The 19493-nt window shown below is 68.9% G+C and overlaps 3 protein-coding genes across 3 annotated transcripts; 1 reads left to right on the forward strand and 2 right to left on the reverse strand.

Moving 5' to 3' along the window:
• Positions 1-232: 232 nt before the first annotated feature.
• Positions 233-5760, forward strand: FHIP2B (FHF complex subunit HOOK interacting protein 2B). Its single transcript, XM_082779357.1, has 16 exons — positions 233-436; positions 516-594; positions 1252-1421; positions 1938-2042; positions 2314-2436; positions 2528-2659; positions 2747-2943; positions 3025-3133; positions 3210-3286; positions 3399-3588; positions 3686-3975; positions 4055-4145; positions 4235-4378; positions 4694-4834; positions 4943-5043; positions 5153-5760. Exons 1-16 carry the CDS (start codon positions 392-394, stop codon positions 5256-5258), a joined length of 2100 nt encoding a protein of 699 aa, XP_082635483.1. The 5' UTR covers positions 233-391; the 3' UTR covers positions 5259-5760.
• Positions 5761-5896: 136 nt separating this feature from the next.
• NUDT18 (nudix hydrolase 18) lies at positions 5897-8445 on the reverse strand. Its single transcript, XM_082779382.1, has 3 exons — positions 8074-8445; positions 7784-7997; positions 5897-6820 (listed from the first exon to the last, which is right to left on the reverse strand). The coding sequence occupies exons 1-3, from the start codon at positions 8224-8226 to the stop codon at positions 6222-6224; spliced, it is 966 nt and encodes a 321-aa protein (XP_082635508.1). The 5' UTR covers positions 8227-8445; the 3' UTR covers positions 5897-6221.
• Positions 8446-11537: 3092 nt separating this feature from the next.
• HR (HR lysine demethylase and nuclear receptor corepressor) lies at positions 11538-19158 on the reverse strand. Its single transcript, XM_082779412.1, has 18 exons — positions 18634-19158; positions 16913-17692; positions 15611-16334; positions 15224-15410; positions 14917-15140; positions 14699-14848; positions 14485-14571; positions 14279-14400; positions 14027-14102; positions 13745-13914; positions 13406-13639; positions 13146-13317; positions 12855-12930; positions 12537-12667; positions 12356-12451; positions 11986-12281; positions 11779-11898; positions 11538-11699 (listed from the first exon to the last, which is right to left on the reverse strand). The coding sequence occupies exons 2-18, from the start codon at positions 17648-17650 to the stop codon at positions 11637-11639; spliced, it is 3666 nt and encodes a 1221-aa protein (XP_082635538.1). The 5' UTR covers positions 17651-17692; positions 18634-19158; the 3' UTR covers positions 11538-11636.
• Between the last annotated feature and the right edge of the window lie 335 nt (positions 19159-19493).

Consider the following 19493-nt stretch of genomic DNA (forward strand, 5'->3'; position numbering starts at 1 on the left):
GTCAACGGGGGGGCTGTCCCCATCCTGGTGTCCACGGGGGGGCTGTCCCCAATTGTATATGGGTGTTTTGGGGTGCTGTCCCCATCCTGGCGTGCCCAGGGGGGGCCACCCCATGGCTCCATCCCCACCCCCACCCTTCTCCGCTTTAGTGCCAGCCACTTTCCCACCCTCCCCAACCCCAAAGACCCCTGCAGCCCCCAACCCAGCCCCATTCCCCGGGTCCTCCCCCACCTCTCCCCGCCCCGATCCCAGCCGGGGGAGGCGCCGTCCCCGCACCGCCCTCCCCGCACGGCGCCGGGCGGAGCCAGCGCGCACCGGGGGCGCAGCGGGGGCGCACCGGATCCGGTGCCGTGGACCGCTTATAGGGCCGATTTTAGGGCCGGGCACAGCCATGCTGAGCCGTTTAGGAGCTCTCCTGCAGCAGGCGGTGGAAACGGTGAGCGGGGGGGTGCAATGGGGCCGGGGGATTGGGGGGGGGGTCCGTGCGCCCCTGACCGTGGCCCCGGTGTGCGCAGCGGGAGCCCAGCGTGGACCTGCTGGAGGCGTTCACCGAGCACTGGAAGGGCATCACCGGCTACTACCTGGAGGCTACGGGTGAGTGGGGGCTTCGGGGGGGGGTCGCCGTGCCCTAAATTGGGTTCGCCATGCCCTAAATTGGGGTCCCTGTGCCAAAAGCTGGGGTCTCTGTGCCCTAAATCGGGGTCCCCCTGCCCTCAGCTGGGGTCCCCGTGCCTTAATCTGAGTTCTCCACGCCCCAAGGTGGGGTCCTGTGGTGTGGGAGCTGAGTTCCCACGCCCTGAGAGGGGGTCCCCAAACCCCAAATCAGGCTCAGAAGACCTGGAAGTGAGGTCCCGGTGCCCAGCGAGGGGTCCCGGTGCGCTAACGGGGCACGGTGCCGACCCCGCTGCACCGCGGCTGGCCTGGGTGGCAGGGCTCCAGCTGGGACACCCTCTCCCGGATCCCATGGAGGTCGTTTCCTCCTCGTTCCCCGGGAGCACCAAAACAGAGCCTTGAGCTTTTCAGCCTCCCCTTTTCCCCACTGGCACCGTGCCCACGACACCGGGAGGCCGGCGGGCGGCAGCTCGCTAGGCCCCGAGCGGAGGCAGCGACCACGGGTGCTTCTGGGTCTCCATCCTCCTCACATTGCCATCTAGCGTCGCTCCCTTGCTGGAGGAGAGAATTCAAAGCCTGGGGAGCGCCAGGGGGCACCCCCAAAAAGCGTGTCCCAGTGTCCCCCCCCTCACCCCGCAGATGAGAGCACCCCCGCCAAGCAGACCGACATCCCCTGGCGCCTCAAGCAGATGCTGGACATCCTGGTGTACGAGGAGAAGCAGCACCCGGCGGGGGAGGCCGGGCCGTGCCTCGAGTACCTGCTGCAGCACAAGGTCCTGGAGACCCTCAGCACGCTGGGCAAGGCGGAGGTAGGTGGCCGGGGGGGCACCCATGGGTGCCAGGAGGTTGGGGCGCACAGCGCGGCGCTTCCATGAGTCTCTTTGAGGCGCCTCTTTAAGTAATTATTGCCTAAATAGAGCGGTGCTGCTGTGAATTTATTGCTGATTTTGGTGAGAAACCCTATAAATAGATTTTTTTATTGAAATTTGGGCAAATTGTGGTGTGCTGTGTGCCGCGGGGGGGTGTGCTGGCTCACGGGTCGGCGTGGCTGGGTGCTGGGCTCGGACTCCCCACGTTGTAAGCCGTGGGGAGGGGGAAAAAATCCTGCTGTCTTTTTTTTTTTTTTTTTTTGGCATGAGAGGGAACCAAAATCCGTGATTTCCAAAGAGAAACAAACCCGGGTGGGGGTCCTGGGGGCTTTGCATCATTTGGGGGAGCAGCAAACCCGCACCGAGGGGGGGTTGTGGAGCTTGGCGGGTGCTTTGGGGCACCCAAACGAGGGGGCGAGGGCTGTGGCCGACCCCCTCCCCTCCTTTCCTTTCCAGTACCCCCCCGGGATGAGGCAGCAGGTCCTCCTCTTCTTCAGCCGGGTGCTGGGCCAGGTGCAGCACCCCCTCCTGCACTACCTCAACGTGCACAGGCCGGTGCAGGTGAGCGTGGTGGGGCGGGTAGGGGGCTGCTCCGTGCCCCCCCCTTAACCCCAGGGGGCTGGGAAACGCCGTGTTTACCCCAAAAAAAAAAAAAACAAACCATGAGCAGGGGCTCGGCGGTGCCGCTGCGTGCCGGGACTGGCCCCGGTGCTGCCGCAGACACTGAGTCACCCCAAAATGCTGAGCCCCACCCCTGGCAGGGCGGTGAAGGGCGGCCGAGCAGCTCCCTGCCTCCTTTTTCTCCCCCCCCTCCCCCAAAAAATAATTTCAGAAGCTGCTGCAGCTCAGCGGGCACCCCCTGGGCTCGGGCACGGAGAAGGAGGAGGCGCAGTTCGCCGCCGTGCTGTGCGCCAAGATCCAGCAGGATCCCACCCTGCTGGCTTACATCCTGGAGGTGCGCAGCCCCCCCCTCTCCTCCCCGGGGTCCCCGCGGGGTTTTGGTGCTTTCGGAGGAAGGTCCCGGCCTCCATCCTCTTCCTCTCCAGGGTAGGAGCATCCTGAACGGGAGGAAGGCTCAAGAGCAGCCCGGCACCCCCCTTGGAGAGGGTGCAGAGCATCCCCCGGCGCGGAGGGACGGCAACCTCGTCACCTCCTTGGTGGGGCTGTGCAAGAGCCAGGTAGGGGGGGCGAGGGCAGGCAAGGGGGGGGCTGATGGACACATCTGGGCTCCTGCCACCACCTCTTCCTCCTCCTCTTCCTCGCAGGCGAGCAGGGTGGCGCTGAAGGCTGGGGAAAACTTGCTGCTGCTGACGGGGCTGCCCCAGGAGGCGGCCGCAGCCTGCCTGGTGCGCAGCGGCGCCCTGTGCCAGCTGCTGACCGAGCACCTCTGCCACCTCCACGGCGCTGTGCCCCCCTGCGCCCACCCCGACGACGTCCTCGCCATGGGCAGGGCCAGCTGGAGGTAAAAGTGGCCACCGGTTGCCCACCCGGGGTGTGGGGGGGGGAGTTTCGCCCCCGTTCCTGCAGCCTCTGCGCCCCGCAGGTCGCCGGGGGATGCCGGCGGTGCCGGGGACTTCGCGGGGAAGGAGAGCCTGGTGGCTTTTTTCTGCTGGTTGGATTTTTTGGATGAGCTCGTGGCGGGCGCCCACCCGGTACGGAGCACCCAAGGGACCCCCCCCCAAGCACATGGTGCCCACCCCGGGGCTCAGGGTGTGCCCTCTCCTGCAGCTGGTGGCGGGTGCCCTCGGCGAGGCCGTGGAGGAGAAGTTTTTCCGAGGCGTCCTGCAGCCGCAGCTGCTGCAGATGTGAGTACCCAAACCTGCAACGGGGGGGCAAAAATCATCCCGGGGGGGGGCAGTTTATAGGGAAAAAAACCCTTTGGGGCCCCTCTCTCAGCTCCCCGTGCCGTCCCTCCAGGTCAGAGCTCGCCATCCTCAGCGCCACGGCCGTGCTGTCGGGCACGGTGCGGCAGCTCCGCGCCCCCCCCCTGCTGCAGCGCCTCGTTTCCTTCCTGCTGGGACCCGGGGGGCACCCCGAAACCCCAGGGGACCCCCCCCATCCTCTGCGCGCCCACCTCATCGACCGCTGCGCCCACCTCTCCGACGAGGTCAGCCCCGCACCGGGGAGGTTCATGGGGTGGTTTTAGGGGTGGGGGGCACCCTGCTCAGCCCCCCCACCCCCCCACACCCCACACCGTGCCGCAGATCAGCCTGGCCAGCCTGCGGCTCTTCGAGGAGCTCCTGCGGGTGCCCCACGAGGAGGTGGTGCTGAGCCTGGTGCTGAGGAACCTGCAGGCGAGGGGCTACCTCCAGCACGGCCCCCCCGTGCCCGAGGAGCGCGGCGCCCCCGAGCCGGACCCCGATGAGGAGGAGGAGGAGGAGGAAGATCCCTACTTCACCGACGGCTTCCCCGAAAACGGCTTCGGGATGGGAAAAAACCCCCGGGGGGGCTCATCCCCGCTGGGGAAGGGGCACGTGAGCGAGGTGGTCAGCAGGTAGGGCTCCCCAAAAAGAGGGGGCTGCGTCCCCGTGCCCCCCCACCTCCTCCCCTTGCCCTCTCCACCTCTCTTCCAGCTTCCTCTGCCTGGTCCCCGAGGAGGCCAAAACCTCCTCGTGCCTGGAGGAAGGCGGCTACGACACCTACGTGCACGACGCTTTGGGCATGGTGAGGGTGGTATTTTTTTTTGGGGAGGGGGCTCACCCCCCTTGTCCCCCTTTCCTGCCCTCACCCCGCTCTGTTCCACGTCCCCCCAGGTCCAGGCGAGCCGCAGCAGGGCGGCCTCGTGGGGGTGGCCCCCGGCCCCCCAGCCCCTCGACGGTTGCCCCCCCGAGGGGCAGTTTTACGAGGGGCGCTTCCTCAAGGTGCTGTTTGACCGCCTGGCGCGGATCCTGGACCAGGTAGGGGATCTTTGGGGGGCTCCCCAGGGGGGGCAGCAGCACCCCACGGTGCTGCCCCCCCTGGTGCCACACCAGCTCCCCCATTAATATCCCTTTGAGCCCCCCCGACCCCATAAATCCCCCCCAGGGCACCTCTCCGTGCTCTCCCCACCCCACAGCGGAGCGCGGTGCCAGCCCCGCACCCCAAAACCCCACGTCCAGAGAGCATCTCCCCCCTTCACATCTCCTTTTTATAGGGCTGGGAGCTTGCTACAAAGTTGGGGGGGGGCCCGGCCACCTCCTGGCACCCCCCTGAGCATCCCATGTGCACCCCAGCCCTACAGCCTGAACCTGCAGGTGACCTCGGTGCTGTCCCTCCTGGCCGCTTTCCCCCATCCCCACCTCCACGAGTACCTCCTGGACCCCTACCTCAGCCTGGCGCCCGGCTGCCGCTCGCTCTTCTCTGTCCTCGTCAGGGTAACGCCACCCCCCCTGGGTGTTTTTTTTTTTTTTTAAATTTTAATTATTTTTTGGGGGAGGACACCGAGGAAACGGGGGCCTGAATCTCTCCTTCCCTGCGCCCAGGTGATCGGGGAGCTGATGCAGAGGATCCAACGCGTGCCCCACTTCAGGGCCAAGCTGCTCCTGGTGCGCCAGCAGCTGCTGGGGCTGGTCCCCGGCGAGCAGTAAGTGCTGGGGGGGTCGGGATTTTAATTTTTTTTTGGGGTGGGGGCACGAAGAAATGGACCCTAGGGGGGTGCGCGCACCCCACGGGGCTCCCGGTGCTCCCCGCAGGATGGAGCATGCGACGCTCTTCAAGGGGGTGGTGGTGCTGGAGGAGTTCTGCAAGGAGCTGGCTGCCATCGCCTTGGTCAAGGGCCCCCCCGAGGGCCCCCCCTGAGCCGCTGCACCCCAAAACCCCACCGGGAGCCCCCTTCCCTCGGCCGGGCTGCGAGGGGGCTGCTGGGGGCAGATGGAGAGCGCTCCCCGACCCCGCTCCGAGTGGCACGACCCCAAAACGGGCACAGGGACAGCACCCCGGCCCCCGGCCCTATGGGGTGGGAGAGGATTTGGGGGGGCCCGTGGAAGTGTGGGGCGCTGAGCCCTGGGCAGGATGCGGCCCCTCGGGGCACGGCGTGCACCCCGCTGCTCGGCCTCGGCCTCATCGGGTTCCTGCTCCCCGCGTCGGAGCTGTCCCAGAGCCCCCCCAGCCCTCGAGGGGGGGGATTTTTGGCAAGAACTGGAGGCACCAGCACGGGACCCCGAGGGGCGGCCGGCTAACGAGGTGGGTGCTGGCCCCAGGGCTAATTACAGCCCCTCGTTTGTATCGGGGCAGGGTGCGCGTGGGGGCGCAGGGTTGGTGCGCACCGAGCCGCCACCGTGGGACGCAATAAAGCCCTGAGCTGGGAGCTCTGGTCCTGTCTCTATCCCCCCTGGGGGGCACCCCCAACCCCCCCAGGACCCCCCCAGGACCCCCCCAGTTCCAGCAAGGAGCCAGGTGGGTGCAAGGAAGCAGCAGCTGATTTATTTCCACCGGGGCTGGCTCTCCGCCCCACAAAGAAGGGGGGACACGGGGACAGATCCTGCCCCAAAGCACCCCCCCGGCCCCATACATCGTGGGGGGGGCTCTCACTTTCACCCCCCTGCACCTCCAGCTCTGCTCCCCCCTCCCCAAGCCCCATCCTCATTTTGGGGCTGGCACCTGGGGGGCAAAACGCGCTCCACCCCCAGCCCCTCTCCACCACCGCGTAAAGCGAATCTGCGGGAACATCGGGGAGCAGCTCCTGCACCCCCCCCCTCCAAAAAAAAAAATAATCGCTCCAAACAGCACCCTTGGGTGCTAGGGTGATGGGTGGGGGGGCTGCTAGCTGCGGATGGGCACCGTGCCCCCCTCCCGCAGCCGCTGCAGGATGCGGCCCCTCAAACCCTCCTCCTCCACGCGCCACCAGCGGAAAGCGGGGTGGCACAATTCGGGGGGGGGGCCCTCCCCGGCGCCGCGGGGTTGGAGGCTCACCAAAACATTCAAGCAAACGCCGTCAGCCCCCCCGGGCCCCCCGGCTCGGTGCTGCAACCCCAACAACCCCATGGGCCCGATATGGGGGTCCGGGGGCAGGCAGCCCCCCAGCAACCCCAACACGGGCAGGCGAAGCCCCCGGCGGATTTGGGGAGGGTGGGTGCCGCACGCCACCACGGGCAGCCGGGGGGGGCCGGTGACGTTCAGCAGCACCCAAAGGTGCCCGGGGCAGGGGGTGAAAGCCACCAAGAGCCTCAAGCAGAGGTGGGCGCAGGGAAGCTCCTGGGGCAGCGTGGGGGGGTGCGGGGGGCTGCGGCGGTAGCGGGCGGCCAGGTCGAGGAGGGGGAGGATGTCGGGGGCGCGCAGGGGGAGGGGGTCCAGGGGCCCCCCCCACCACCTGGCCTGCAGGGACTCGGCGTCTGCGTCCTCCAGGGTCTTCAGGGTCCCTCCTGTGGGGGGGGAGACAGAGGTGACCCCGGTATGGGGACAATGGGGGACCCCAGTGACTCGGTATGGGGACAGTGGGGGGCCCCGGTGACCCCGTATGGAGAGGTTGGGGGCCCCCCCCCGTGCGTGGAGCCCCCCAGGGGCACTGGTGTCCCAGCACGGGATGCCAGTCCCTGCTTTTTTGGGGTGCATGGGGGCACCAGCACCGAGCCACGGGGATGATGCACCCTTATGGGGTTTTTAGGGGATGCCAGGAGCTGGTGGTGCTGCTGGCACAGGACTGGCTGGGGACCCTAATAGCCCGGCATGGGGCTTCCTGGGGATCCTAATATCCCATCATGGGGATCCTTGGGGACCCCAATACCCCATCATGGAGCTGATAGAGGATCCTCATACACCATAATGGGGCTTCTTGGGGACCCTAATGCCCCGTAACAGGGCTGGTCGGGGACCCTAATACCCCATCATAGGATTTATTGGGGACCCTGATACCCCACAACAGGGCTTCTTGGGGACCCCAATACCCCATCATGGGGCTGATAAGAGGATCCTCATACCCCATCACTGGGCTTCTTGGGGACCCTGATACCCCATCCCAGGGCTTCTTGGGGACCCCAATAACCCATCCCAGGGCTGACAGAGGATCCTAATACCCCATCACGGGGCTTCTTGGGGACCCTAATACCCTACAACAGGATTTCTTGGGGACCCCAATACCCCATCCTGGGACTTCTTGGGGACCCTAATATCCCATCCTGGGGCTTCTTGGGGACCCTAATACCTTGTCCTGGTGCTTCTTGGGACCCCAATCCCCCATCCCAAGCCTTCTTGTGGCTCCCAGAACCCGATAACCTTAACAGGGGACCCCAAAACCCAGCCACCAACCACGGATCCAGCAGAGGCTGCACCCCACGAGCCGCCCCCACCCCACACCCCCTTAATTTTTTTTCCCCCGAGTCACCCACCGGTGGGGCGGGCGAGGAAAACGAAGCGGAGCCAGGCGGGCCCCCTCTCCTCTAGGGCCAGTAGGGTGAGGGGCTCGCACTCCAACCCCGATTCCTCCTTCACCTCGCGGCGCAGCGCGCCCACCACGCTCTCGCCGGGCTCCATGCGCCCCGCGGGCAGGTACCAGGTCCCGCGGCACTCCGCCTTGGCCTCCTGCACCAGCAGCACCCCGTCCTTTTTGGGGGACAAAATATAGGGTTTGTGGGGCGTATAGGATCGGGGGGCGCTCGTTTTTAGGGCGCTGCCTCACCTCGTCGTTGAACAGCACGGCCAGGACCACGTAGCAGGCGTTGCTCCCCAAGCGCACGGGGTCTCCGGGGTGCGGGGTGCCGTCGTAGGTGCCCCCCAAATCCCAACCCCGACCGCTGAGCACCGCGTCCAGCTCCTCCGTGGCGTCCCCCATGGTGTCCCCGCTCAGGGGGCTGCGGGGTTTTGGGGTGGCGGGGCACCCCGGCGGGCGTGCAGCCGAGCCCCCGATGGGGACGGGCACCCCCGGTGCCGCGTCTCGGCGGGCTGCGGGGCGCACGGGGAGAAAGGGGGCTGTAGGGGAAGGGTTTGCTGGATTGGGGGGCGTGCAGCGGGGTGTAATAGGGGAAGGGCTTGCCGGGCTGCAGGGGGGGCGGGGGGGGTAATAGGGGAGGGTTCGGGGGTTTTGGGGGGTCCCGGCGGGGTGCGGTAAGGGAAGGGGCTGCTGGATTGCGGGACGCCCAGCGGGGTGCTGTAGGGGAAGGGCTGGCTGGATTGTAGGGCCGGGGGGGGGGGGAGATAAAAAGGGAAGGGGTCGGGGGGCTTGGGGGGGACCGGGGAGGGGCGGTAAGGGTAAGGCTGGCTGGATTGGGGGAGGCAGGGGGGGCGCAGGAGGGGAAGGGTCGTCCGGATTGCGGGGCGCAGGAGGGGGGGGCTGCAGGGGAAGAGCTGGCTGGATTTGGGGATGCGGGGGGGGGGCCTGTAGGGGAAGGGGGTGCTGGATTGGGGGACGCGGGGCAAGCGGAGGAGGGCGAGGGGCTTGCTGGATTGTAGGGGGTAGGGGGCAAAGGGGCTGCTGGACTGGGGGACGCTGGGGGGAAGGGGGGCGCCGGACTGGGAGCTACTGGGGGAAAGGGGTCTGCTGGACTGGGGGAGGCTGAAAAGGGGGAGCCGGGGGGGCTGTAGGGGGGGGAAGGTCGGCGGGAGAGGGGGCCAGGGGGTGCTGGACTGCAGGGGGCTATAGGGGAAGGGGTGCGGGGGTGCGGGGAGCATAGGGAAAGGGGTCCGGGGACGGCGGGGGGCTGTAGGGGGGCGAGGTGGGTGCAGGGCGCACGGGGGGCTGCTGGCTGCAGGTGCAGGGGTGGGGGGCTGGGGGGGGTTATGGGGTCGGCAGGGTGCAAAGGGGAAGGGGAGAGGGATCGGGGGTGCAATGGGGAAGGGGGGGGAGGGACCCCAGGGGGTGGTTAGGGGGGGTATGGGGAAAGGGTGCAATGGGGGGGTCTAAGGGATTGTAGGGTGCAATGAGGGGTGGGCTATGGGGACCCCAGGGTGCAATGGGGAAGGGTTATGGGGATTGGCAGGGTGCAATTAGGGTTGTTTGAGGGACCCCAGGTGCAATGGGGAGGGGTTATGGGGTCTGCAGGGTGCAATGGGGAAGGGTCAAGGGATTGCAGGGTGCAATGGGGAAGGGTTATGGGGATTGCAGGGTGCAATTAAGGTTGGTTTGGGGGGACCCCAGGGTGCAATGGGGAGGGGTCCAGGGACTGCAGGGTGCAATCAGGGCTGGGTTATGGGGTCGGCAGGGTGCAATGGGGAGGGGTTATGGGGTTTGCAGGGTGCAATAGGAAAGCGTCAGGGGAATTGCAGGGTGCAATTAGGGATGGTTTGAGGGGGTTTTGGGGTGCAATAGGGAGGGGTCCAAGGGATTGCAGGGTGCAATTAGGGCTGAGCTATGGGGTCTGCAGGGTGCAATTGGGAGGGGTTATGGGGTCTGCAGGCTGCAACGGGGACACGGCGGGGTGCAAGGGCGGGGGGGGGGGGGCAGCAGCCGGGGTTTTGCAGGGGGCAGCACGGGAGGGGCCGGGGTGCAGCAGGGGCAGGGTGCGGGGTGCGGGGCTCGGGGTGCGGGTGCTGGGTGCAGGGTGCGGGGCACCCGCAGCCCCCCGGCCCCCCCCCCGCGCATGCGCCCGACTCACCGCGTCCCGCCGCTCCTCCGCGGCCCCCCGCCCCCCTCCGCTCGCCGCCTATTGGTTGGGGTGCCCCGCAGGGCCGCCTCGCATTGGCTGAGCCCCTTGTCACTCTGAGAAAGGTATGGGGGCGGGGCTTGGCCTTAAAGGGCGAGGGGAGAGGGGGGCAGGGGGTGCGCGGTGCTAATTGCGCGGTGCTAATTGCGCGGTGCTAATTGTGCGGTGACCGTTGCATGGTGTTAATTGCACGGTGCTGACCAGGTGGTGCTAATTGCACGGTGACCGTTGCAGGGTGCTAATTGCACGGTGTTAATTGCACGCTGACCATTGCAGTGCTCATTTGCACGGTGCTAATTGCATGGCGCTAATTGCACGGTGACCGTTGCACGGTGCTAATTGCACGGTGGCCATTGGGGGTGACCATTGCACGGTGCTCATTGCATGTTGCTAATCACATAGTGCTAATTGCACAGTGACCGTTGCATGGTGCCCATTGCACTGTGCTAATTACATGGTGCTAATTGCACGCTGACCATTGCACGCTGAGCATTGCACGCTGAGCATTGCACTGCTCATTGCATGGTGCTCATTGCACAGTGACCATTGCACAGTGCTCATTGCACGGTGCTAACCAGGTGGTGCTAATTGCACGGTGCTAATTGCATTCTGTCCCTTGCACACTGACCAGTGCAGTGCTCATTGCACGGTGCTCATTGCATGGTGACCGTTGCACGGTGCTTGTTGCACCGTGCCCATTGCAGCGACCATTGCACAGTGCTCATTGCACGGTGCTAATGGCACGATGACCATTGCACGGTGCCCATTGCATGTTGCTAATCGCATGGTGCTAATTGCACGGTGCCCATTGCATGGTGCCCATTGCACCGTGCTAATTGCATGGCGCTAATTGCACTGTGCCCACTGCACGCTTTCAATTATCTGGTGCCTCTTGCATGTTGCCCCTTGCACGGTGCCCGTTGCAGGGCTGTAAATGCAGGGTGCCCATTGCACGGTGCTTGCTGCACGCTTCTAATTGCCCGCTGCATTGCGTGCACTGCACAGTGCTGCTCGCTCTGATGCAGTGCATTGTGGCCTACACTGCATGGTGCATGGTGCATGGCTGTGTACACTGCACGGTGCAGCAAACAGCACACATTGCACGCTGTGGCACGCGGTGCACACTCTGTGGGGTGCTGCACATGTTCCAGCCCCCCTTTTATCCCCCATTAACGTCCAGGCCATGCTCCTGGGTGTCCCGGTGCACAGCAGGGCCGTTCCCCTGCACCCAGATGCCCGCAGCACGCGGCTCCGCGCTGCCCAGGAGCTGCAGCAGCGCCAAAAAGGGGAGAAAAATCCCAGAGGCAGGCAGCTGGAGGAGTTGCAGACACCGCTGCGGGCAGGGACAGGGCTGCTCTCAGTCCTCGGGGCTGGCTTCTCTCCCTAGTGGCGGCTCAGCTCCGTTTGTTGGGTCCCACCATGCACCCCAGGGCCCCCCTTTGCCCCGAAGACCCAAGGGAGACGCGGAGGCAGGAGCTGGCGGCGCAGCCGACCCTTTCTTTATTCCTGGCAGAGCAAAGCAGCACCAAGCAAGCAGCACCGGGCGGCGCAGCAGGGGACGGGCACGGCGCTGCCTTGGGCGTCCCGGTGCCTCGTCGCCGCCTCACTTGCAGCCCTGCAGGACGCCCACGGCCTCCCTCACGGCGGCCAGGATCATGCCATCCAGCTGCAAGGACGCACGGGGGGGCTCAGCACCATGTAGCCACCCCGGGGACCCCCGTGCCAGGTCCCCAGATGTCACCCACCTGAGCTTGGAGCCAGCGCGTGGCCCCCGGGGGACCGGTGCCGATGTCCCCGAGGCGGGCAGCGCTCTCCGGGGACAGGAACCGCTGCTCCACGCTGATGGTGCTGCTGAGGTTCTGCACCTGCGGGCACGCCGTGGTGGCGGTGGTGGCGTCGGGGACCTGCTGCCTGCCTCAGTTTCCCCAGGAGGAGCCGGGGCAGCGCCTTACCTGGTGCGGAGCCCCGGCGGGGACCAGCACCGCGTCCCCCAGGCACTGCAGCAGGGTCCAGGCGCTCACCCCGCACTCCTCCCGCAGCCGCCGCCGCAGCTCCGAGTCCAGGTAGAGCCCCCCGGGGGTGTCCTCTGCGGGCCCCCCCTGCTCTTGGTCCACCTTGTGCAGGAAATCCTGGATGCGGCCGGCGTCCTCGGCGCGGAAGATGTGCCACAGGGCGCCGGGCCGGCTGCCAGCACCCCGCAGCCTCTCCTGCAGCAGCTCGTCCATGCCATCCTCCTCGGCTTCCAGCTCTGCGGGTGCAGGGGAAGGTCAGGGGGGGTCCAGGGGGGCTGCGACGGGACCCCCACACACACCCCAGCCCTACCGTGCCGCGCCGCGGCGTGCACCAGGACACTGATGGTGTCGGCTGCCTCCACCGTCAGGTTCTTGGTGCCGATGCTGCCACCCCGGGGCCTCACGCCTGCAATTTGGGGAGCAGGGGGGTGGCACGGCGTGGCCAGGAGGGGCTCGGTGTCCCCCCCAAACCCCTCAGCTCCCCCGCTCACCGTACGCCGCGCACACGCGGGGGCGCAGCCAGCGGCGGCCCCGCTCGCCCCGCAGGTAGGAGGCCAGGTTGAGGCGGCCGTGGGGGCCGCAGTACTCGGGCAGAGGCAGGCTGGAGCTCAGGTTGGTGGCCCTGCGGCACAGAGGGGACGCTCCGAGCTCGGGGACCTCGTGTGGGGACAGCACCGTGTCCCCAAACCCCGGCACCCTGCACCGGAGAGGTTGGCGAGGGCGCCCCGGTGGGGTTGGCGAGGGCGCCCCGGTGGTGCCAAGGACGCACGGGTGCAGCCCCCGTGGTGAGGGCACTGCCACCAACTTACCGGCACAGCTGCATGTCCCCAAAGCCACTTTCCAGCTTCAGCATGTCCCCAGCGCCCTGCTCCAGCGCCGGGCAGGCTGCAGGATGGGGGCACGGCGTCACGCACCGGGACCCCCCCGTGGTGCCAACGCGCGGCGCATCCCCGGCCACCGATGCGCGGGGGCGGTTTGCTGCCCCTCAGGTTACACTGAGGGGGGGTTGGATCATCCCACTTGGGGGTCCGGGTTCCCCTTTTGTCCCCTCTGTCCCCGTCCCCTCGATGCTAACCCTCCGGTGGCTCCCGGCTGCTTACTCGGGCTGGCGGCGAAGCCGTCCCAAAAGCGCCCGCTGCCCATCCTGACGCGCCGCGGCTGCGCCCGCAGGTTCAGCGCCTCCACCTCCTGCTCCCCTCCGGGGGGGCGGAAGGATTCGGGCCCCCACAGCCTCCCGTCCAGCCTCTTCTCCAGCCCTGAAACCAGGACGGGCTGCGGGGGGGGGAGGATCTGGGGGTCAGTATAGGGGGGAGAAGCCGGGGAGGGGGTGTCCGTGCGTCCCCATCCCCATGGGATTCACCTGGCCCTGCCGCCAGTGCTCCTGGAAGAGGCGGTAGTTGGTGGCGTGGCCGGGGTCCTGCAGCCACAGCAGCCCCCCCAAGGTCAGGATGCAGTGGGAAGAGGGGGTCCCGGGGGTCCCTGGGGGGCTGGGGGGGCCGGGGCAGCTGAGCTCACAGCCCGCGTGCCTCTCCTGGATCTTCCTCTCCACCACGCGGGCGATGATGCTGTCCAGGATGCTGGTCAGCCGATTGTCCTGGGGAATTTGGGACGGCGTGGGGGGGGCACAGGTCATCACCCCGCCTTGCCCACCTCCCTTTTTAACCCTCCCCCCCCCCAGCCTCCCCGTGCTGGTACTCACGCTGGGCAACGGGGGCGCGACGGGGGCGAAGGCCATGCGCACCCCGTTGCGCCCCAGGCACAGCTTGACGGCGGTGGAGGCCAGGAGGTCGCAGAGGGTGGCGGTCTGCACGGCCCCCCGGGGGGGCGGCGGCGGCCCCGGCGGCGACGGCGACCCCCCCTTGGGGCTCTCTGCTCCAAGAAACGGGGGGCAGAGAGACGGGGCTGCCTCCTCTTCCTCGCGCCCCCCTCTCCAACCCCCAAAAGTGCAGCCCGCCCCCCCCCCCCCCGGTGCCGCCCGTACCTTCCTTGATGGCTCTGGCCGTGGTTTCGCCGTTGGTGCTGGGCACGAGGGGGGGGCCCACGCTCCCCAGCTTCTCCTAAAACACCCCCGTGCCACCAAACCATGCGGGGAGGGGGGCACATCCCCAGCGCCCCCGCTGCTCCTGGGGGCTGGGACCGTGCACCATCCCCCCCCCGCCCCCCTGCAGCGGGTGGCAGGGGGTCGGGGTGCTCCCCCCCCCGAGATTTCCGTGTCCCCTGTGTCCCCCCCTACCTGCCTGCCCCCGGGGGGCTCCGTCGGCCCCTGCTCGGTGTCCCCGTCCCCGCAGGGGCAGTGCCACTTGACGTCGAATTTGGCGCACACCTCGTGCAGCAGCTGCCAGAGCCGGGCCAGGACTTGGAGGGGGGGGGAAATAAGGGGGGTCAGCACCCAGGGGAAGGGTTTTTGGGGGTCCCGGGGGGGGTCCTAAGGTTGCTCACCGCGAGTGGGGACGAACTGCGTGGGGATGAGGGCTGCTGGGGCGTGCTCCTGCCCCGGGGCGCAGCGCCGCGGCCGTGCCGGGTCCCCTGCGAGAGAGGGGACACCCCCAAAGTGACACCCCCAAAGTGACACCCCCAGCCACCCTGCGGGGTCTGCGGGGGGGATGACATCCTAGATCTGGTCCCGTTTCACCCCCCCCGGGGGTCCCCGTACCGTGCCCGTCCTCCTGCTGCTGGCGGCGGTGGCACTGGGGGCACTGCTGGAAGCCGCAGGCGGCGCAGCTCCAGTGGGAATTGAAGAAGCGGCGCTGGCAAACGTCACAGAGCTGGGGGGCTCCCTCCCCGCGCCTCCAAGCCGTCAGCCCTGCAACAACGCCACCCTCAGCCTCCCCCCCCGAGCTTTTGGGGACCCCCCCCCGGCTGCCCGCTTACCCCCGGGCTGGCCGCGAGCCCCCAGCCAGGCGTCCCTGTCCCTGCGGACGGCGGCGCAGAAGGGGCCCCCCAGCACGGAGAGCAGGTACTTGGCCAGGCACAGGCTGCTGCTGCCGCTCCTGCCCCAGCCCCCGGCCGCCCCCAGCCCCAAAATTTCCCCCTCTGCCTCGTCCACGGTGCAGAAGCCGGCGACGCTCAGCTCCCCGCCGTCCCCGAAAGCGAGCCTGAGGGACCAAAGTAAGGTTATCGGGGAGGATGCTCCATGGGGACCCCAAAAAAAAGGCTCCGGGAGCCCTCCCCATCTCACCTGCGGAAGTGCAGCAGCCTGCAGGTGCTCTCCGGGAGCTCCTCATCCTCATCTTCATCCCCAGGGCTCCCCACAGCCCGGGCAGCGCAGGCGCAGCAGCGGGGGATGTTTTTGGGTAGGGCGGTGCAGGGCACGCTCTGCAGGCACCACGGCTCCGGGCCGGCCCTGCCGGCACACACCGGGGGTCCTGGGGGGGGGGGAAAAATGGGGGGGGAGGGGGATTTGGGGCTGGAACGGCCACGGCACTGCGCACATTGAGGGGATGGAAACTGGGCCAAAAAGTAGGGCTGGAAATTTGGGCTGGGAGCAGAGCCAGCATGGTTGGGGAGCCCCCCGTGCGCTTTGGGGACACCACGGATGGGGACAGCCCCCCCGCAGCCCCCTTACCTCCCTCTCCCAGCTCCATCCTCTCCGCTGGGCCCCCTCGGCACCCGGTGCCACCCCGGTGCTCGGTGCCAGCCGGGCTCTCGGTGGCTTTGGCTCCCCGTTTGGCCGCGCAGGCCCCTTCGGCGGCTCCGCGGTGCCCGTTCTCGGTGCCGTGGGGGCGTTTGGCCGAGCGTTTGGGCTCTGCAGCCCCCTCGGGGCCCTCCCTCCGGCCCCCTTTGCACCTTGGCACCGTCTGCTCCGAGTGCCGCGTCAGCCACGTCTTCTTCAGCTTGGTGTGGATGCTGGGCGGGCAGGGAAAACGGCCCCCGCTGCCCCCCGGGGTGCTCTCCAGAGGGCAGGGGGGGCCCGTGGGGTAGTGCCTGTCCCTGTCCACCCGGGGGTCCACCCGGGGGTCCGCGCCCCCCGGTGCCGGCGGCGAGCCGGGGTTGAGGCTTTGGTGTGCCGGGCGCTCGTCTTTGGGTTTGCACGGGGGGGCGCGGGGCCGTGCGCCCACCCAGGGCCCCCCCGGGGCCACGCTGGGCTGCGGGAGGAGCAGGGGGGCTGCGGTGCTGAGCGGGGGGGTGTGAGGATGAGGAGGGGGCCCCCCCGCTCTGCCATCCCTCCACGGGGCGCCCGGGGGCTCCGGCACCCCCGTGGTCCCCTCCCCGTCTCCGCCGTGCCCTGGCTGCCCCTGGCGGTCCTCGGCCTGGAGGTGGAAGCCGGGCTCCTTTTTCGGGCAAAAATCCTGGGGGAGGGGAGCAAAGGGGGGGCTCTCAAGGCTGGAATCCACCTGGGGGGGGGTCCCCATCCCTGCCCCTGCGCCCTGACCCCCATCGCGCGGAGCTGGGGGGCGCCCCACGGCCCTGCCTCAGTTTCCCCACCGAGCCGGGCAGCCCCCCCGGTGCTTTTCCCAGCTGATCCCATCCCTGGGGTGTCCCCGTGTGTGTCCCCCCCCCGCCCCATATCCGCGTGGGAAAGGAATGGGGCGCACCCAGGGGCCGCTCTGCCTCCCGCCGCCTCCGTGCCGCCGTGACTCAGCCCCGGCACCGCCAGGGGCCCCCCGGGCGAGGAGAGCAGCCCCCCCCTTACCCCCCTTAGAGGGGGCATCACCCCGTTTGGGGGGATTTTGGGGTCCCTGGGGCTCCTCCCTGCACCTTTGGGCGAGTTATAGGAGCGAGCACGGGGGCGCACCCCGCTCGGGGGCTGCGGGTGCTGGGTGCCCCCACCCCGGTGCCGAAGCCGCTCCCGGCTGGGTTCACCCAAGGGACCCCCGAGGCCAGGGGAGGGGGAGCAGGGCCCAAACCCACACGGGCGCCCCCTTACCTTGCTCCCCGATCCGCAGCTCCCCTCGAAGGCTCCCGGAGCCGCCTTGCACCTCGGCGGGACCCCCAAGTAGAGGGGCTGCGCCCCCCAAGCCGGCACGTAGGGACCCAGGCGCCACTCGGTGCCGGCAAAGCGCCCGTCGCCCACGGGCCCCTCTGGCCCCCCGCCACCAAATCCGGGCTCTGTTTGGGGGCCGGGGGGGGGGAGCAGCGAGGAGAGGAGGAAGGGGCAGCTGCGGAAAGCCGGGGGGTCCCCGTCCCCGCGGGGCTTGCCGGGGCGCTGGGTGTCCGCGGCCGGGAAGGGCAGGGGGTAGCGGTGGTACGCGTGGCTGTAGAGAGCCAGGGGGGCCAGCACGGCTTCAGCCCACCCGGGGGGGGGCTCCTTGGGCTGCCCGTTCCTGGGCGCCAGCAGCAGGGGCAGCTCGGAGGAGTCTTTGGGGTGGCACAGGGCGTCCCGTAAGCGCTGCGGGGCCGGCGGGTAGGGGCAGCCCAGCGGGAAGCCGGCCGGCTCCGCGCAGCCCTCGGAGCCCCTCCAGGGGCACCCCTTGTCCGTGGGCAGCCCGGGGCTGTAGCTCAGCTTGGGGGGCTCCTGGTAGCCCCCCAGGGCCGTGGCGGTGGCCGCGTTTTGGGGCAGGACCCCCGGCACCCCGCTGCTCTCCAGCCCCCGGGGGTCCTGCGCTGTTTCGGGGGCTCTCCTCCAGCGTGGCACGGCCTCCCCCATCCTCGCCTCGCTGGCCATGGGCTCATGTGGTGCTCAGCGCCGTGCCCGGCCGGCCAAATCCTGCGGGGGGGGGAGAAAAAGGGGCTTCAGAGTGGGGGGGTGGCAGTGAGGGCACCCCCCACCCTTCCCTTCAGTGAGGGAAACTGAGGCACGGTTTCCGTGCCCCCTCCCTAAGCTCCATCCTCACATCCTGGGGGGGTCCCAAGGGTGCCGAGCAACCCAAGTGGGGGGCACGCAGCTGGAGAGGGGGCGTCCCCCCCCCCTCCCCTTGCCCTGCACCCCTCCGGGACGCACCCTGCGCCCCCCCCCCAGCCTGGCCGCGCGCCCGCCCGCTGGCACCCGGCGTGGGGAGGCCTTGCCCCGCGCAGGTATTCGCCTGGAGCCAGGGCCGGGCACAGCTTCCCAGGAGGGTTTGCAGCCAGCCGGGGAGCTCCCGGCTCCCAGAGGCCCCTCCTGGGAGAAATGCCGGCGGGGATTTGCTGGATTAACACTTCCCTGGGAGCCGGGCCACACACGCACGCTTCGGAGCCGGAGCCGTCCCTCGCCGCGGTGCCAGCCCTTCCCCAGGGGCTCAAAGCCATCCCCTGCCCTCCACAACCCGGCTCCGGGGCGCTTCGGGTCCCAGCCGGCTCTCCAAAAAAGCTCAGCCGGCTCCGGGGTGGGACGGAGCCACCTCAACGGGCAACCCGGGGCCGTGCCGGGGGCAGGACGTGAGCGCCGCGCGGCCCCCAGCGTTCCCGTCACGTCCCATGCACACAGAGCCGAGCAAAGTCCCCGTCCCCTGCTGCTGCCCAAGCCCCCGCTGGGGGCACGGAGCCGGAACGGGGCACGGGGAACCCACAGCCACCTCCCCTCCCTTCCCCAACCCCGCACCGTGACCCCAGCACGGCTCCCTCCCAGCACCCCAAAACCACCGCACGGCGTCCCCAAGCTCCTCGGGGCTCCCCCCTTTTTTTCCCTTTGTCCCCAGGGCAGCATCCCCGAGGCACCCGGCGAGCTACCTGGCACAGCACAGGCTCGGTCCATTTGGGGGGGGACACGCCACCCCCCCCGGCACCGGGGAGAGGGGGGGGACGGACACACGCGGCGAGCGGCACGGCACCGGCAGCGGGTGGCGGCGAGGCGTCGAGCCTAAACCCACAGACTGAAGGGGTCTGGCTCCGGGATCTGAAGGAGGCAGAAAGCCGCCCGGGCTGCCCTGGGGACGTTCTTCTCCGAAGGCTGGAGCTGGATTTTGCGATCCATTGGCCTGGGGGGCTCCGTGCTCCTCCTTCCCAACGGCCTTCGAGCGGGGACGGGCGGGCGGCGGCGCACGGGGGGCACCCGGGAAGCAGCAACGACGACGGCGACGGCGACGGTGGCGAGGGCAAGAGGGAGGGCGCCCCGGCTCTAAGCAGCCTGGGGCATTTTTGGGGTGAGCGGCGAGGCGACGGAGGTGCCGGGCGAGCGTGCAGCCTCGGCGGGCTCCCGCAGCGACTGGGGAGGGCGAGGCGAGGCGCTGGGGTTGCTGGAGACGCCCGGGAATGCCGGCGGGACGCCCAGCCCCGCGGGCACCGGCGGCGGCACGGTGCGTGGCCGTGCCAAGGAGGGCAGGTGTGCTGTGCCCCGCGCGAAGAAAGCGCCCTTTGTTCCAGCGGGGGGGGGAAGAAAACGAGCCGCCCCGCCGCCGATGAAAGACGCCGGCCACGCGCTCCGGGCGAAACCGGGCTGGGAGAAACGCGCCAAGAGCCCCAGCCCCGGTGTTTTTGGGGAGTTGTGTCCCGGTGAGGATGGCACGGCCGCCCCACGGGGGGGCTGGCGACCCCAAAGGACACGGTGCTGGGGGGGGGAAATGGCCCCGAACCCGGCACCGCTCGGCCTT

Source organism: Aythya marila (genome assembly GCF_965140915.1).
Source record: "Aythya marila genome assembly, chromosome: 26".
Lineage (NCBI taxonomy): Eukaryota > Metazoa > Chordata > Aves > Anseriformes > Anatidae > Aythya > Aythya marila.

What these genes read in the sequence shown, in the direction of transcription:
- FHIP2B (XM_082779357.1), top strand. Translation starts at nt 392, where the DNA reads ATGCTGAGCCGTTTAGGAGCTCTCCTGCAGCAGGCGGTGGAAACG. An exon ending in TGCAGCAGGCGGTGGAAACG is followed by an intron (nt 437 to 515) that starts GTGAGCGGGGGG and finishes CGGTGTGCGCAG; the next exon opens with CGGGAGCCCAGCGTGGACCT. An exon ending in TGCACGACGCTTTGGGCATG is followed by an intron (nt 4,146 to 4,234) that starts GTGAGGGTGGTA and finishes ACGTCCCCCCAG; the next exon opens with GTCCAGGCGAGCCGCAGCAG.
- NUDT18 (XM_082779382.1), bottom strand. Translation starts at nt 8,226, where the DNA reads ATGGGGGACGCCACGGAGGAGCTGGACGCGGTGCTCAGCGGTCGGGGT. An exon ending in CCGTGCTGTTCAACGACGAG is followed by an intron (nt 7,998 to 8,073) that starts GTGAGGCAGCGC and finishes TCCCCCAAAAAG; the next exon opens with GACGGGGTGCTGCTGGTGCA. An exon ending in TTTCCTCGCCCGCCCCACCG is followed by an intron (nt 6,821 to 7,783) that starts GTGGGTGACTCG and finishes CCCCCCCCACAG; the next exon opens with GAGGGACCCTGAAGACCCTG.
- HR (XM_082779412.1), bottom strand. Translation starts at nt 17,650, where the DNA reads ATGGCCAGCGAGGCGAGGATGGGGGAGGCCGTGCCACGCTGGAGGAGA. An exon ending in AGGCTGCTGCACTTCCGCAG is followed by an intron (nt 15,141 to 15,223) that starts GTGAGATGGGGA and finishes TTGGTCCCTCAG; the next exon opens with GCTCGCTTTCGGGGACGGCG. An exon ending in GCAGCAGGAGGACGGGCACG is followed by an intron (nt 14,572 to 14,698) that starts GTACGGGGACCC and finishes CCTCTCTCGCAG; the next exon opens with GGGACCCGGCACGGCCGCGG.